The sequence below is a fragment of the Sarcophilus harrisii genome, chromosome 5 (genome assembly GCF_902635505.1).
Source record: "Sarcophilus harrisii chromosome 5, mSarHar1.11, whole genome shotgun sequence".
NCBI lineage: Eukaryota > Metazoa > Chordata > Mammalia > Dasyuromorphia > Dasyuridae > Sarcophilus > Sarcophilus harrisii.
In genome coordinates this window covers 151714105-151729285 of record NC_045430.1, presented here as the reverse complement: position 1 = coordinate 151729285, position 15181 = coordinate 151714105, and the positions used below count along the sequence as shown (strand labels likewise).

At 35.5% G+C, this 15181-nt stretch overlaps 1 protein-coding gene across 1 annotated transcript in view; it reads right to left on the bottom strand.

Moving 5' to 3' along the window:
* Nucleotides 1-15181, bottom strand: part of SLC26A4 (solute carrier family 26 member 4) — a 55241-nt gene that overhangs the window by 26027 nt on the left and 14033 nt on the right. Inside the window, exons 7-10 of the mRNA XM_031938760.1 lie at nt 12152-12304; nt 11953-12035; nt 4345-4492; nt 2577-2690 (exon numbers count right to left, since the gene is read on the bottom strand). Of these exons, the coding sequence (XP_031794620.1) occupies nt 2577-2690; nt 4345-4492; nt 11953-12035; nt 12152-12304 (498 nt within the window). The remainder of the gene's footprint in view (nt 1-2576; nt 2691-4344; nt 4493-11952; nt 12036-12151; nt 12305-15181) is intronic.

Genomic DNA, 15181 nt, shown 5'->3' with positions numbered 1-15181 from the left:
TCCACTTCTTAGAATCTGTAACTCTCCTTAAGGTTCCAGCTAAGGGGTCACTTCTTACAAAAGGCCATTCCTGATCTCCTCAGTTAGGGCTCTTCCAGAACCCAGAAACTACTTTATATATTTTATATATTATATATGTTATACGTATATGTATATATTATGTGTACTTTATATATTTATATTATATATATGTTTATATATTTATTACTTTATATATATTTTGCCTTTTCATATCTGTGGACAAGTTGTTTTCTCCCAATAGAATATAAGTTCCTTGAGGATGGGAATCGATTCAGTTTTTGTTTTTGTTACCACATGCAGACAGGTGTCATATTTAATAATCATATAATTTAATTATCATATTTAATAATAACCTAGCAGAATGCTTAGCATATGGCTGGTGTCTGATAAATTCTTGATGAATGAATGATTGTTTTATCTAAAATAATTATAGTAAATCTCATAAATCCAGTTTTGTTATCTTCCACTTAAAACTTTTCTACCTCTTGGGTTGGGCCATATTATTTTACATGTTCCCTCAAAGCTAAAGACTCATGTCCCAAGTGACAAATATTCCAGGGATAAAAAACTCAAAGTTGAGACAAAAGAAGTAGAGGAAATTTTTTAAAAATAATAAACATTAAGTTTAGGGAAGAAGATCCCCTAACAATTTTTAAACTCAGATGTGAAGATTTTTTTATAAGAAGAGATGGAAATAAGTGAAAGCCACCTCCAGACAAACAATAATAACATGTTTATGGTGTGAGGATTTATAAAAATATTTTCTTCACAAAACTCTGTGGGGTAGATAATAAAAGAGTTATTATTTTCATTTTAAAAGTGAGAAAACTGAGGCTTAAAAAAGCAAATTTGATTTTCTTTCCATCACCATGAAAGAAAGAGGGAGGGAAAGGGAAAAAAGAAAGGGAGGAAGAAAAGAAGAAAGGAAGGAAGAAAAGAAGGAAGTGCATTTTTGTAGATGAGGGAATTAAGGCTCTAAAATATTGTATAGTAGGTACTTAATAATTGATTTCTTGAATTTTGTGTGACTTTTTAGGCAGTGATCTCAAAGCAGTTCATTTCACCACTCTGATACTTAATTTTCTCAACTGTAAAATGAGAGGGAGTTGGGTTCTAGGACATCAAAGATCTCTTTAAGCTCTAAAGCTATTTATGATGTTTTACTTCTCTTTCTTATAGAAAGACTTCCTTTCCATTTCTTTCTAATATTCCGCTTTAGACTTTTCTTCCTTTTTTCTGGAATCACTGTATTCTAATTCATAATTCATAGCATTTGCTGTGTCATGAAAACTAGGGGGAAAAACAATGAAATTATAAAACATTAAAATGAAGAAAATTCCTGAATGATCAAGACCCATCCTGAATCTCGTACATTGCTTTTGCTTACTTTAAAAACCCAGGTAACTTTGGACTCGATTCATAAATAAACTATATGCATATGCATTTGAGTGCATACATACATACATACACAGAGAGGCAGAGGCAGAGACAAGAGCAGGAGGATTCAAGGCCCGATTTTGACACATCCTGTCTGTGTGACCCTGGGCCAACTATAAATTGCATATATTGTGGAGCAAGTGTCAATTTATATTGGTAGAAAGAGTTCCTTATAGCAATGAAATCATGAGTCCAGTCCATAAAAGTTACCAGACTGCTTTGCTTTGGAGTAAAAATTACACATACTTCAAATAATGAAAGACTTAACAATTCTGATTAATGTGATAATCAAGTATGGTTCTATGATAAAGAATGCTATCAACTAAGCTGACAGAGTGGGAATAGACTCAAGATGCAGAATTAAATATATACCTTTGGACATGGCCAGTGCTGAAATTTGTTTTGCTTGATTACATATTTGCTACAAGTGTTTTTTTCCTTTTCCGATGGGAGAAAGAAAAAATTTTATTTTTGCTAACTGATAAAAGCAAAATAAAATTTGATTTAAAAATATACATACTTATGTTATTTACACTTTTGAAGTGCTTTTAATCTCCTGGATAATTAAAGAAAATTACCAGACCATGAAATGTTTCTACCAATCCCTCCTTTCCTAGATAGTCGCTATTGCTGCTGTTCAGCCATTTTTCAATTGTGTACAACTGTTCCTGACTCCATTTGGGGTTTTCTTGATACTGGAGTGGTTTGCCATTCCATTCTCCAGCTCATTTTTCAAATGAGGAACCCGAGACGAGTGACTTGCCTAGGGTCACACAGCCAGTGAGTCTCTAAGTTTGGATTGGAACCATGGGTGCCAGGAGCTCCACCTGGCTGCCCCATCCTTCGACAGCACGGAAGTAAATAGGAAATAGCATCTTTCCTAACTGATCTAGCAGCACAATCAGGAAAGTGACTATCCCAGCAAGGTAATAAATTCTTCAGAAGTTCTAAAAGTGTGAGGGCAAGGAATCTGGACAGACAACTTGAACAAAAACCAGGAAAGTTCTTCCTGAAAAGGCTAATAATCCTGTTCCCTTCAGGCTGCTGCTTGGCCTGAACTTGTCCTTTGTGATAATAAATGCAAACTACCGTTTTTTCCAGGCTGGAAGTCTCATTACCTGTGTCTTCCCACCAGTGCTTTCTTGAACAGCAGTGCGTGACAGGGCAGTGGTAGCCACAAAACAGGAGAAGAATCCACTGAAGATATTGCTGATCCCAAAAGCAATAAATTCCTAAAAGAAAAACTGGTTAATGCAAAGCTATAAATACATTCTTTAAGAGACTATGTTAGATGCAGCAAACTCCTCCAGAGCCTCCCAAATTTACTTTGAAAAATTTCTAGCTTAAAAAAAAATCAGCTTCCCTCCAAAAAACAACAGAAAAGGGATACTTCCCATTTGAACACATCCTACTTCTCCCACCCTTCACAGTACTATCCTATAAAAACCAGGTCAACTAAACGGAATGTTTGCAACCAACAAATCCATGCCATTTTCCATTGAAGTTATTTTAAACGAGAATTGCCATAGTTGAAGGTATCCAGGAAGCAGCAAGATATTTAAAGGTTGAACTGAATTGATAGCTAAGAAAAACCTCCCTATTTTCAATTATTTTCCAGTTTAGAAACCTGAAATGATGGACAATAACTGACCCTGTGCTGAAATAATCCTTTCATTGCCCTGGTTTCATGCTATTACAAGTCACTCATCTCATTTTCAGTAAGCTACCTGCAGCTTTCATTTCTGGTGTTATCTGTTGCTGAAGATTTGCCATGAACTGTATTATGACAGAAAGGACTAGATTTCTGAGTCTATCATTCAACTGTTCTCATTGCTCTGCTGTATTTTCAGAAGGTTCATTGTAAACATATTTGTAATGGTTTGTTTTTTTAAAGGGAGTATTCAGTTCTAATACTATAACTACTCTATTCCATCCAATGAAATGCACATTTAAAGACTTTCATTTTAAATTTTATTTGACATTAACAGAAATTGCTGCATTGAAAATGCTGCTTATTAAAAAATAACACACCCTTTGAGAAAATTTTAAGCTAGGTAAAGTGTTCAAAAGAATGATAAATGCATATATTATTCATGATCTGAGTGCATAAATGATTTAAAAAATCAGGTTTGCCCCAAAGTGAGGCAGTATGGATTAGTGAATTGAGAAGATGGTCTTGGAGTAAGGAAGATATAAGTTCAAGTCCCTCATTCAAAACATACTAACTATATAATTGTGGACACTTTTATTTAATTTCCTTCTGTCCCATTTAATTCTCTAATATTATAAGTTTCAGAAGAGGTGCTGGTCTGCCCTGGTAATCAGATGTTTCTCATTAGAAATTTCCTGCACCAGTGAAATCACAGACCCAGGTCATCTCACCTCAAACAATAATAATAATAATAATCTTAAAAGTATAAAATGATGATACTGCATTAACCCTGAAAATAATTTCAAATTGATAAGTATTGGAGTACATTTAAGAGAGAATCAATCTAGTAACAGTATTCTTAATAGAAGAGGCAGATGAATACCAACTCTTTTCAGATTTGCTTTAAGAGCTCAGATTCCAAGGGTATTGATAGTGCTTTAATTAATTAACCTAGTTAATTGAACTAGTTAGTCAAAATAGGAAGTTACCATCCTTTGACCCTCATGACAGTTTTCTCAATAGCAGAATCCTCGTACCCTGGATGCTCTGCCTCTACCACCTTCCAGGAAACAAACTGCCTTTCCTGACCTTGTACCCTATTAAAACAAGGACATGCTTCATGGTGTGTGCCTGGTATAATTTATGGCCTTTTCCCCGAGTACAAAAACTTCTGGTTACAATTCTGCTCAAAGGTCCAATTCTAAAATGTTGTTTTGTAATAGAGGTAAACATACCTGATTCCCATCAATGGTGTAATCGTACTTGGTAGCGTAGACTTTCCCTACAGACACAGCAATTGCATAGGCTACCACAGCAATGGAAAATGAAGCAGTAGCCATCTGAGAAAACAAGTTTACTGACGGAACAGCAGGAGGCAAAAACCTATCGGGTTATAAAAATGAAAAAGCATTCATCACACTTGCCTACAGTTGATAATATCTCTTCAACTTGCCAAATAATCTCTAAATTCACATGTACAATATATGTAAAGTATAACTCAAATGTTATTTGGAAATGTGGGATATTCTAAAACTATATCTTATTCACATTATTTTTATTATTGCTTTTCATAAAGGTTAACTTCTTTAAGTTTAAACTTAATTCTTTGGGGACTTCAAAGGCTATGGTCCCATTTGTACCTCTGAAAAAACAAAATCTGGACTTAGTAACCTTATAAATAATAACTCACATTTACATAGTGCTTTAAGGTCTGCAAACCTTTTCTCACAACAACTTCTTTGGGAAAGATAATATTACTATCCCTTTTTGAGATATGAGGATAATGAGTCAATATCAGAGCCAATATTTGAAACTCAATCTCCTGAGATAGTGAGGTGGCAAGGTGAATAAAAGGCTGGACCTGAAGTCAGAAAGACCTCAAATCTAGCTTCAGACAAATCCTAGCTTTGTGACCCTAAGCAAGTCAGTTATCCTTGTTTGCCCTCAATTTTCTCGTCTATAAAATGATTTAGAGGAGAAGATGGTAAACCATTCTAGTATCTTGGCCAAGAAAACTCCAAATGGGGTCACAAAGAGTTGAGAACAATTGAACAATAAATCCTAACTGTAAATCTAGTGCTCTTTCCATGGACCATCAAGTACTCTGTCAACCTGTTAAATATACTTGAGCCTTCTGGCAAGGCCTTTTTCCTGAATTCTCTTGGGTTTTAATACATACTTCTACAACATGACAAAAGCTATTTAACATGTACATAGAGAGATTGGAATGACCGAGATGTCAAGTGAGAAATTCATGTCTTTGTGAAAATCCATATCATGACCCAAGTGTTTCAGAGATTAAAGGAGATAAGGTCGATTGTTCTACCAATTTTATAATATACTATCTTCACGACAAATACCACATTTTCTCTGAGATCATGTGCTAAGTTATTATTCCTTTTTGTAGAAGTAATTTTGTAGGAAATTTGTAGAGATGATCTAAACATTCAGACAGAGGAGAAACCTACATAGTATAATATGGGATATACCTGAAAGGGATTTCAGTCTTATCTTTCATCTAAATGCTGATTACTGAAATTCCCTTAAAGAAACTTCATCCTATGATTTCATAAAGGCCTGGAAATTCTTACATGAACTGATACTAAGTGAAGTGAATAGAACCAAGAGAACACTGTACACAGCAACAAGAAAAGTATGTGATGATCAACTGTGATGTACTTGGCTCTTTTCAATAATAAGGTGATTCAGGCCAATTCCAATAGACTTGTGATGGAAAAAACAGAGAGGGCTACGGGGACTAAAGGTGGATCACAATATATTTTCAGTTTTTTGTTGCTGTTTACTAGCTTTTTTTCTCTTTTTTTTTCTTTTTTGATCTGATTTTTCTTGTGCAGCATAATAATTGGGTATAGAAGAATTGTACATGTTTAACATATATTGGATTACTTGCTGCCTAGGGGAGAGGTGGGGAAAGGGAGAGAAAATTTTGGAACAAGATTTTGCAAGGATGAATGTTGAAAACTATCTTTGCTTATATTTTGAAAATAAAAAGCTATAATTAAAAAAAAAATCATCCTATAGATTGTTGTTTGTCCCTTATTCCCAGTTCACAACTAAGGCTCCTCTCCTATCAGTCCTAAAAATCTTAGTTGTTGTTGTTAAGTGTCTTTCAGTTCAATGAGGATGAGGAGGAGGATGTCTTGATTTAAGTGAGACAAGAGCTATGCAGTCATCAATCCCACTCTTTCCTATAGAAAAATCTGAGTCTAAAAGTAATACATAGGTCAGCAATATATGACTCAAGATGCAGTAGCAAGGGCTTCCCCTCCTTGACTAATTCTTTTGTTAAGACAAAGGAATCTCAATTCTTACTTAGCCTGTAATCACTGAATGAGTGTTGCCTCACACAAATTGATTCCTGGAAAAGACCTTAGCTTAAAAAGATTAAGGTCTCCAACTGCAATTAAGGAAAAGCACCTCGGAGAAAAGTAATATGCCAGTTTAAACTTTACACAATGAGTAGAACCAAGAGAACACTGTACACAGACACAATAACATTATGCCACAATCAATTCTGATGGATATAGCTCTTTTCAAAAATGAGGTGATTCAGGCCAAATCCAATAGACTTGTGATGGAGAGAGCACCTACATCCAGAGAGAAGACTGTGGGGACTGAGTGTAGACCACAACATAGTATTTTCATCTTTTTTGTTGTTTGCTTTTTGTTCTTTCTCATTTTTTCTATTTTTAGTCTGATTTTTCTTATGCAGTATGATTTGTGGAAATGTGTATAGAAGAATTACACATGTTTAACCTATGTTGAATTTCTTGCTATCTGGGGGAAAGTGGGAGAAAATTTTTGGAACACAAGGTTTTGCAAGAATGAATGTTAAAAACTATTTTTGCTTATATTTTGAAAATAAAAAGATAAAAAAAAAATAAAAAGCTGTTATTTAAAACAACAAAAAAGAAAAAGTCATCTCCAATGAGTGCTTCCAACTTCTTTTCCTTTCACTGCCTTCTTACTTCACATTCTGGCTTCTGACCCCATGATTCCATGGAAACTGTTCTCTCCAATTACAGATGACCTCTTCATTGCTAAATGGCCTTTCCTCACTTCCTGACCTCTCTGCAAGCCTTTAACACCATTGATCAAACTTACTTTCTTGATAATGTTTTCTCTATACCTTTTAAAAGTGACACTGCTCTCTTTTAACTGTCTTCCTAATTATCTGACTGCTTCTTCTCAGTGTCCTTTGCTGTATCTGAACCAGGTCCTGTCTAAAAGCCACTAGTACCCTCCTTCCCTGGGCTTTTTTTTTTTCTGTGTGGCCCTATATTTCTGTGTCTGTGTCTTTTTCCTATTTCACTTGATTCTCAAAACATTTGTCTAGCCTTAAACTCTCTCTTAACATTGTTTCCTATCTCCAATTATCTATTGAACATTGCAAACTAGATGTCTCACAGACATTTTAAATTCATTGTATCAAAACAGAACTCATTATATTCCTCTTTCCCCACCCAATTTTCCTGTAACACCATCCTCCAAGTGACCCAGGCTCACAAACCATATGTCATCCTTGATTCCGCAACTCTCTGCCTCCCCTAATATCCCATCACTTGTCAAGTCCTATAGTTTCTACTTTCTGCCTCTGAGATCTCCTGTGAAAGTTCCCTTTTGCCACTACCACCAGCCTGACACAAATCTTTATCAACTCACTTTTAAATTATTGCAATAGCCTTTTGATTAGTTTCCCTGCCGTCAAGGTTCTTTTTTTTCTAATGTAAATAGTATTTTTTTTTCTAATTACATGTAAGATTTTGAGTTCAAATTTTTCTCCTTCTTTCCCCATGCCTTCACAATTCCTCCCTACTCCTGACAGCCCTTCACTCCACTTTCAAATTGACTTTTGATTTGATACAAATTTGATTTGTAGATCAGGAGTAGCCAGGTGGTGGAGTAGATGGAGTGCCGGGCCTGGAGTCAGGAACACTCATCTTCCCGAATTCAAATCTGGCTTCAGACACTTACTAGTAACTATGACCTTGGGCAAGTCACAGCCCTGTTTGCCTCAGTTTTCTCATCTGTAAAATGAACTGGAGAAGGAAATGGCACAGCACTCCAGTATGTTTGTCAAGAAAACCCCCAAAAGTGTCAAGACTCAAAAATAATAAAACAACAATAAAAAAGAAATGTAGATCCTACAGTGTCATCTCTCATTCAGCAAAACCCAGTGGCTCCTTATTACCTTCTAGACATCGCAGGGGTCCTCAAACTTTTTAAATAGGGGACCAGTTAGTTCACTGTCCCTCAGACTGTTGGAGGGCCGAACTATAGTAAAAACAAAAACTTTGTTTTGTGGGTCTTTAAATAAAGAAACTTCATAGCCCTGGGTGAAGGGGATAATTGTCCTCAGCTGCGGCATCTGGCCCGCGGCCGTATTTTGAGGACTCCTGTGAGGATCAAATATAAAACTCTGACTTCCAAAACTCTCTAACCTGATCTGAAGCCTTTCTTAGATCCCTTTTATTTCCATTAAAACTTCTGAAACTACCATTTTTCTTTGTATATTTCTTGTACATATTTGTTTGCATATTATCTTTCCCACTAGACTGTCAGTTCCTTTAGAGCAGAGGCTATTTTCTTTTATCTTCCCCAGGGCTTAGCACAGTGCCTGACACATTGTAGATGCTTAATATTTGCTGATTTGTTGACTTGACTTTCTCCCCTGCCCTCCACCATCTCCAGTATGACTGATTTAATAAGAATGGTGGGAATGAAATCTAGAAAAGAATAAAAGCATTTGTCCAATATAGACTCTGTTGCCAGGCACTTTACAAATATTATCTCATTCTACGTTCACAACAAACCCTGTAAGTTAGGTGTTGTTACTATTCTCATTGTATAGTTGAAGAAACTGAGGCTGGAAGTGAATTAAATGACCAACCCAGGTTACATATCCAGTAAATTTCCAGATGGTTAAAGAATGGGAAAATGACGTAGAATGCAGTAAATAGCACAGTGGCTTTAAAATCAGAATTCTAGCTCTGCTCCTTTTCCTTTGAGTGACTTTCAATAGGTCATTTCTGTGGTTGCAATTTCCTCAGCTATAAAACAATAGAGATTGGACCAGATGGGCTCTAAGAGCCTTTCTAGCTCTAACTGCTAAATTTCTGTAATCATTTGGAGATAAGGAGTAATTGCAGGAGAAAACAAAAGATTGGATTTCCATTAAATGATAAATATCTAAAGACTTCCCCTACAGGTCCCATTTCGCCCAACTCCCAACCACTGGCAGATTGGTTGCATAGAATTATTACTACTATTACTGTCAGGTTCTAGGGGTATCGCTGGCTGACCATGCTCAGGAGATCCTGCTACTGCATCTGCCCTACAGTGGGTAGACCCTGTAATCTCTTAGCAAAAACAATAGTTACAAGGTGTTTTCCCCAAAAGTACACCCAGAATCTCTGAAAGGATAAATGTTCACATTAACCTAAAAGTACAATGATACAAAGGAACACGTATGGACAAAACAACTCACAACTCTCAAACTGAAGAGCCTCAATATCCTTTCTCTCTCCAGAGGTTCTTCCCCAGTTCACTGTAGGGTATGTTTTCAGTGATGGAGGAGTCAATTAGCGGCTCAGCTGGGAAATCTGTTGGATTAGCCAGACCAAGAACCAACTATCTAAGCCAATTTGCCGCTGGAGCGGGTAAAGCAAGTCACTTGGAAGCCGTGTTTGCTTGCTTCTCGCCAGGCTCTGGTTGCCAGGCAGAGATGCTGAGTTGGTTAATTGGTTGGCCTTTTGAGCTCTAAGAGCATCAGTCTTTTTTCCACCTTCAGGTACTAGTTTAACTGGGTGGGACGGCATTCTTTTCGGTTGGAGTGTTACAGATAATAAGAGGACTCTTGGCTTGGGATCAGTGGAAACTTCCCCTTTGCTTCCATCGTTCTCAGCTGTGAGGTGATTTGTCACATGCAGGCAGGAGATGGGAGAAGTCTTAGCTCCCTGGTCAACAAATCCTTGCAGACTCAAAAGTCCTTTCCCTCAGTACTCCAAGTAGCCTTAGTGTGATTAATTTTAATTCAATAAGTTTCACCTTCCAGCTATCCTTTGAAAACCTTATGCATATAGGTAGAAGGCACAAAAGCTAAAAGTCAGTATATGACCAGGAGGAAAATCCGCTGTCTCTTTACTTGTAAATGAGGTATCCTGCCCATTCTAGGAAGGTCAATTTAACATCCCAAGGACTTCCCATTCTCAGTCCTTTAGTCCCAGTGGACTTTCAGCTTTCACTGAAGTTTCACTGGGAACCTTTCTCTTATAGATATTATATTCCAAACCCCAAATAATAGCATACTCTTAAAACTTTCAGAGTACTTTACAGTTTTGAAAAGTCTTTCCTAGTCTTTTAAGCATAAGGAACCATGAAATGTCAGGTGTGGAAAGAAATCCCACCATATCATTTTACAGAAATGGGTCCAAAGAGAAACTAATATAGATGGATCCTCACGTAGTTCAATATTTTCCAGTAAGATTTCCCATAAATGCAAATGAATTCTACCTCATTTTTTTCCTTCAGGAAAAGCTTCCTCACCACCATTCTTAAGATCAATCCTTTAAGAATGATTTAGCAAGATCTAAATCCCACAAACATGAAAAGTTAGAAGCTTGCCAATATTTTCTTTCCTTATTAAGTGTCGTATTTATTTTGGCTGTTTTGAATGAACTTTAGAGAACTCAAGAAAAACAAGTTGTTAGGTTTGGTTTTTTTTTTTTGCACTTCAGAAAGATGCATAACACAATTTAGAAAAATCTAGCCACGGTTCAAGTTTGAAGAAGATCTACCAACATCTCCAAGCCTTTTTCATCCTCTTTTTCAAAAAGCCACCAAGACTTTGCTGTTATAGTATTTCCCTTTCCCTAGCTGAATACCTTCCTTGGATAGCAAACTAGGTGTTTTTCTACAGCTATAAAGAAATTTGTGTCTTACTTTTGGCCAAATATTTGATTAACTTAGGTTATTTTGGCTAGTAGGCCATGCATTTTCTCTTCCTACCAAGCCAATGGGAAAGACAGGACATAGGTTATTACCCTAATTTTATCTGAAACACAGACAATGAGGAGACTTTTTCAAGATTATTGAATTCTTTATAAAAGACTTTCAAATTAGAATAGGGATCTATCTATGTATACCTAGGCTACCACTCTTCCCACCACACCAACTTGAAGAAATATCTATCAATCCCATTTTAATTTATGGATGGCATCCAAAAATTTCAATGCTGCAAATATAAACTTCAAAAGAGAATGAACTAAGTATAAAATTCAGCCCATAAAAACACAAACTGAGACCCCAGAGGGACCTCAGCAGTTGTCATGTAATAGATAGGAAAACTGATACTCAGAGAGGTGATTTCTTTCCCAAGGTCACAGAAACAAGAAATAGCTGATCTGAGATTTGAAAACAGATTCTCCGATTCTTTCCAGGACACTATGCTATCTAGGACAGCCCCTTCTGCAAGTTATAATCGATGTTTCTGACCCATATTAACCAGAGCAGATTGTCCTGATGCATACACAAGCCCAAATCAGAACTCTGGAGCTAGCTAAGTCTCTGCACTTTTAAAAGAGAATGAAAAAAAAAGAAACTACAAACTATGTTCAAAAAAAAGAGAGCTCTCTCTAGTCTAGATGATATTACTAGTTCCTTCATTCTTTATCCAAGTGAATATTTCTTTTAGATTTGTACATCTGTGAGCAGGGACATTGAAGGAATACACTCCTAAAAAGCAATAAAGGGCTCTGTTTAAATGGAAAATATTGAGTTAAGATGAACATATTAGTATTGCCAAAGAAGGATACCCTACTCACCCCCTTGGAATGGATTTAACAATGCCAGCATTGTACTTTTTTTCTAGGTCGACTCCATATGAAATGGCTGTAGCTACAATTGTCTAAAATAAAGCAGAAAAAAAAAAAGAGAAAGAGAGGAAAAAAAAACCCTCTGATTTTTAAAAATCTCTCTTCTTGCCATATGACCACTATCTATGTAAATAAATAGTCTACTTACCACAATCACTTCTATAGGAATAGGAACAGGAATTTTGTGTTTGAATCGATCATTTATTTCCTTAACAACCATGCAGATAATGATAGTAAGCAGTCCAGCAACTAAATCTGCAATGTTTGTGGAACCAATGTTCTCAAATATCTCAACCAGAGTCTATAAAAAAAGGAAAGTAATTCACTTAAAAAATTGCATTAAAAGTTTAACAGTGAACATTATTACAACCAATTCAATCTTCTTAGTAACTATTTTACATTTAAGTTAATTATAATTCAAAATGTATTAAAATAATTATTTGGTAACAGAATTCTTTTGGTGTATGCCCAGGACCTCTGCTTTTTTTTTTTTTTTTTTCTGTCTGTAATATTTTAAGTCTTACCAGATTCTTTATATTCCCTATAATAGCTGGCCCATGCTATTTTTTTTTTCTATTGCAAAAAATAACCCTTTTGTTACAGATCATCAACCTGGAAACTCACGTGAGCATTGTGATGCCATTACATTAAATGCTATTTTCCTATATACCATTGTGCTAGTAAGAATTGTATAGAGGTAGCTCAATGAATCAGATTTCTTATTAAACCATAAGCAATGGCTAACATTCTAGATTCAGAGAAGCTTGAAAGTACTGACATAGCTATTGAAGAGTGAAAAGTTAAAACAATTCACACGATGACTAAAACATTGTCATGGAAAACAACTTTGAAATATAGGACTTCTGATCCATCTAATGACCAACCATGACTCCAGAAGATCTCTTGAAAGAGAGGTAGGGGATAGAGATGCAAAATGAGGCATCCATTTTCAGATACAAACAAGATGGGTATTTGTTTTGTTCAACTATGATTATTTTTTTATAGGGAAAACTTCAAAAAAATTTTTTTGAAGGAGAAGAACTGTAAAAAGAGGTAGGGATTTGGTGGAAATGCTTTAAAAAGTTTAAATGACACACATTTTAAATGAACAGCAAAGCACAGAAAAGAATTCATAGGAAGACACAGACTGACAGAACTGCTTTGAAACAAACATGTTGAATTTTTAAAAATTTTTAAATACTTGTGTATAATTAAAGATCACAGTTTTATATATATAATTCTCTCTTTTCTGTTCTTTGCATGTGGAAATGTACATGTTTATGAATATTTGTCAAGTTCAAAATAATTTTTAAAAAATTTTAAATACAACTTTTCTAAGTTATACAGAAATTACTTTAGCAATAGAATCCTGGGTCCTAATAAGAGTTGTTACTGTTATTCAATTGTGTCCAACTCTTCATGAATCCATAGGGAGTTTTCTTGGAAAAGATATTATAGTGGTTTGCCATTTCCTCGTCCAGCTCATTACAGATGAGGAAACTGAGGCAAAGAGGATTAATGTCTTATCCAAGGTCACACAGTAAATGTCTAAGACTGGATTTGAACTCAGCTCTTCCTGATCCCAGGCCCAGTGCTCTATCCATTGTATTATCTAGAGCCCTACACTGGTAATCTGGTGACAAAGGATCATGGACTAGGGTACAAATCCCAGCATGTTCACAAACTTGGCATAGAAATTTTGAGACTCAAAGTAAAAGTTATGATCACATATATGACCACAAGGTTGATAGTTCTCTAGATGATTCAAACACACAAACAAAACATCCTAAACCCCATAATGTCAATTGAATATTTCAGGTAAAACTTTTATTTGAACCTGAATAATCTTGGTAAATGTCATAATATTCCTACTGGCTTAGTATATATAGGAGGGAAATGAGAATTACAAGATGTATAAATCAAGATCTTTGAAGACAAGGATGGTTTCATTTTTGTCTTTATAGCAACAAAACTGACTAGAGGCCCTGGCCCATAGCAGGTACTGAGACTATTTTGAACCTTGATCCTGCAATTAACTGTGGGACCATGAGAATAAATCAATTTGCTTTTTAAAAACTCAACTTCCACATCTAAAAAAACATGGATAATACTTGTGTTCCTTGACTCAGAATTCTTGTGTGGAAAACATTTTACAAAGTGCCATACAGATGGTAGGAACTTTGAGATAATTAGTGTTTTTAATCAAATCCTTTCCAGCTCTAGCTATCTATGACTTTATGCCAATTTATATGCAAAAAAAGTCTCCAATCTCCAAAATTATACTATCTGTATATGCTAATAAAGAAATATGCCATGATTCACACAGAATTAAGGCTAGAAAAGGTCATAGGATTTAGACCTGAAAGGGACATTGAAGAAGGCTATGTGATGAAACATCTCACTTGAGGAGAATGAGACCCAAAGAAAATGAAATAACTTTGTAAAGATCACACAGGAAGTAAGTAGCAGAATCTTTAGATATGAGCCCTGACCTTCTAAGGCTTTCTGATTCCAAGTCCAAACATCAACTGTAAAAAGATCTTCAACTGTAAAGAGATCGGAGTATTTTTGAGGCAGGCACCAACTTTACTAGAATTAAAGAATTTTTAAACTAGTTTTTCCCCTAGGGTTGGATAAGATGGCTCAAGAAAAACTAGTTTTGTTTTATAAACAGGACACTCCTGAAGGGAAAGGAGCAAGCTCTTCAAGAGAATTAGAAAAGGGAAAAACCTTAAGATAATTAAGAGCTTTGTAATGTCAAAGTCAGCCCTTTGGAAATTATGGATCAAGATGCTTTTAATCAGTTATTTCAGAGACAGAATCTTCACTCAACAGTGGAAGATGGGGCTTCATTTCACTTAGTCTGAATAAGTCTTTGTTTTACAGGCCTCCTTCAAAAATCAAGCCAAAGCAACTGGAACACCTTGTAAATTTTAGCTTACCCATTTCCAAATGGCATTCGGTACTTACAGCTCTCATGTCAATTATAAAACTATCCTCAACAAAGTAATGCTTCATTTTTCAAAAGATCTCTGACTCAGAAAATTTGATCATTCCAAATATATCTGAGAAATGGCTGGGAAAATTGGACAATAGTCTGGCAGAAGAAGTTACATGGGAAAATATTTTTCAGCAAGTTTCTTTAAAATTTATAAGAACTAAACCCCAAATGATAAAT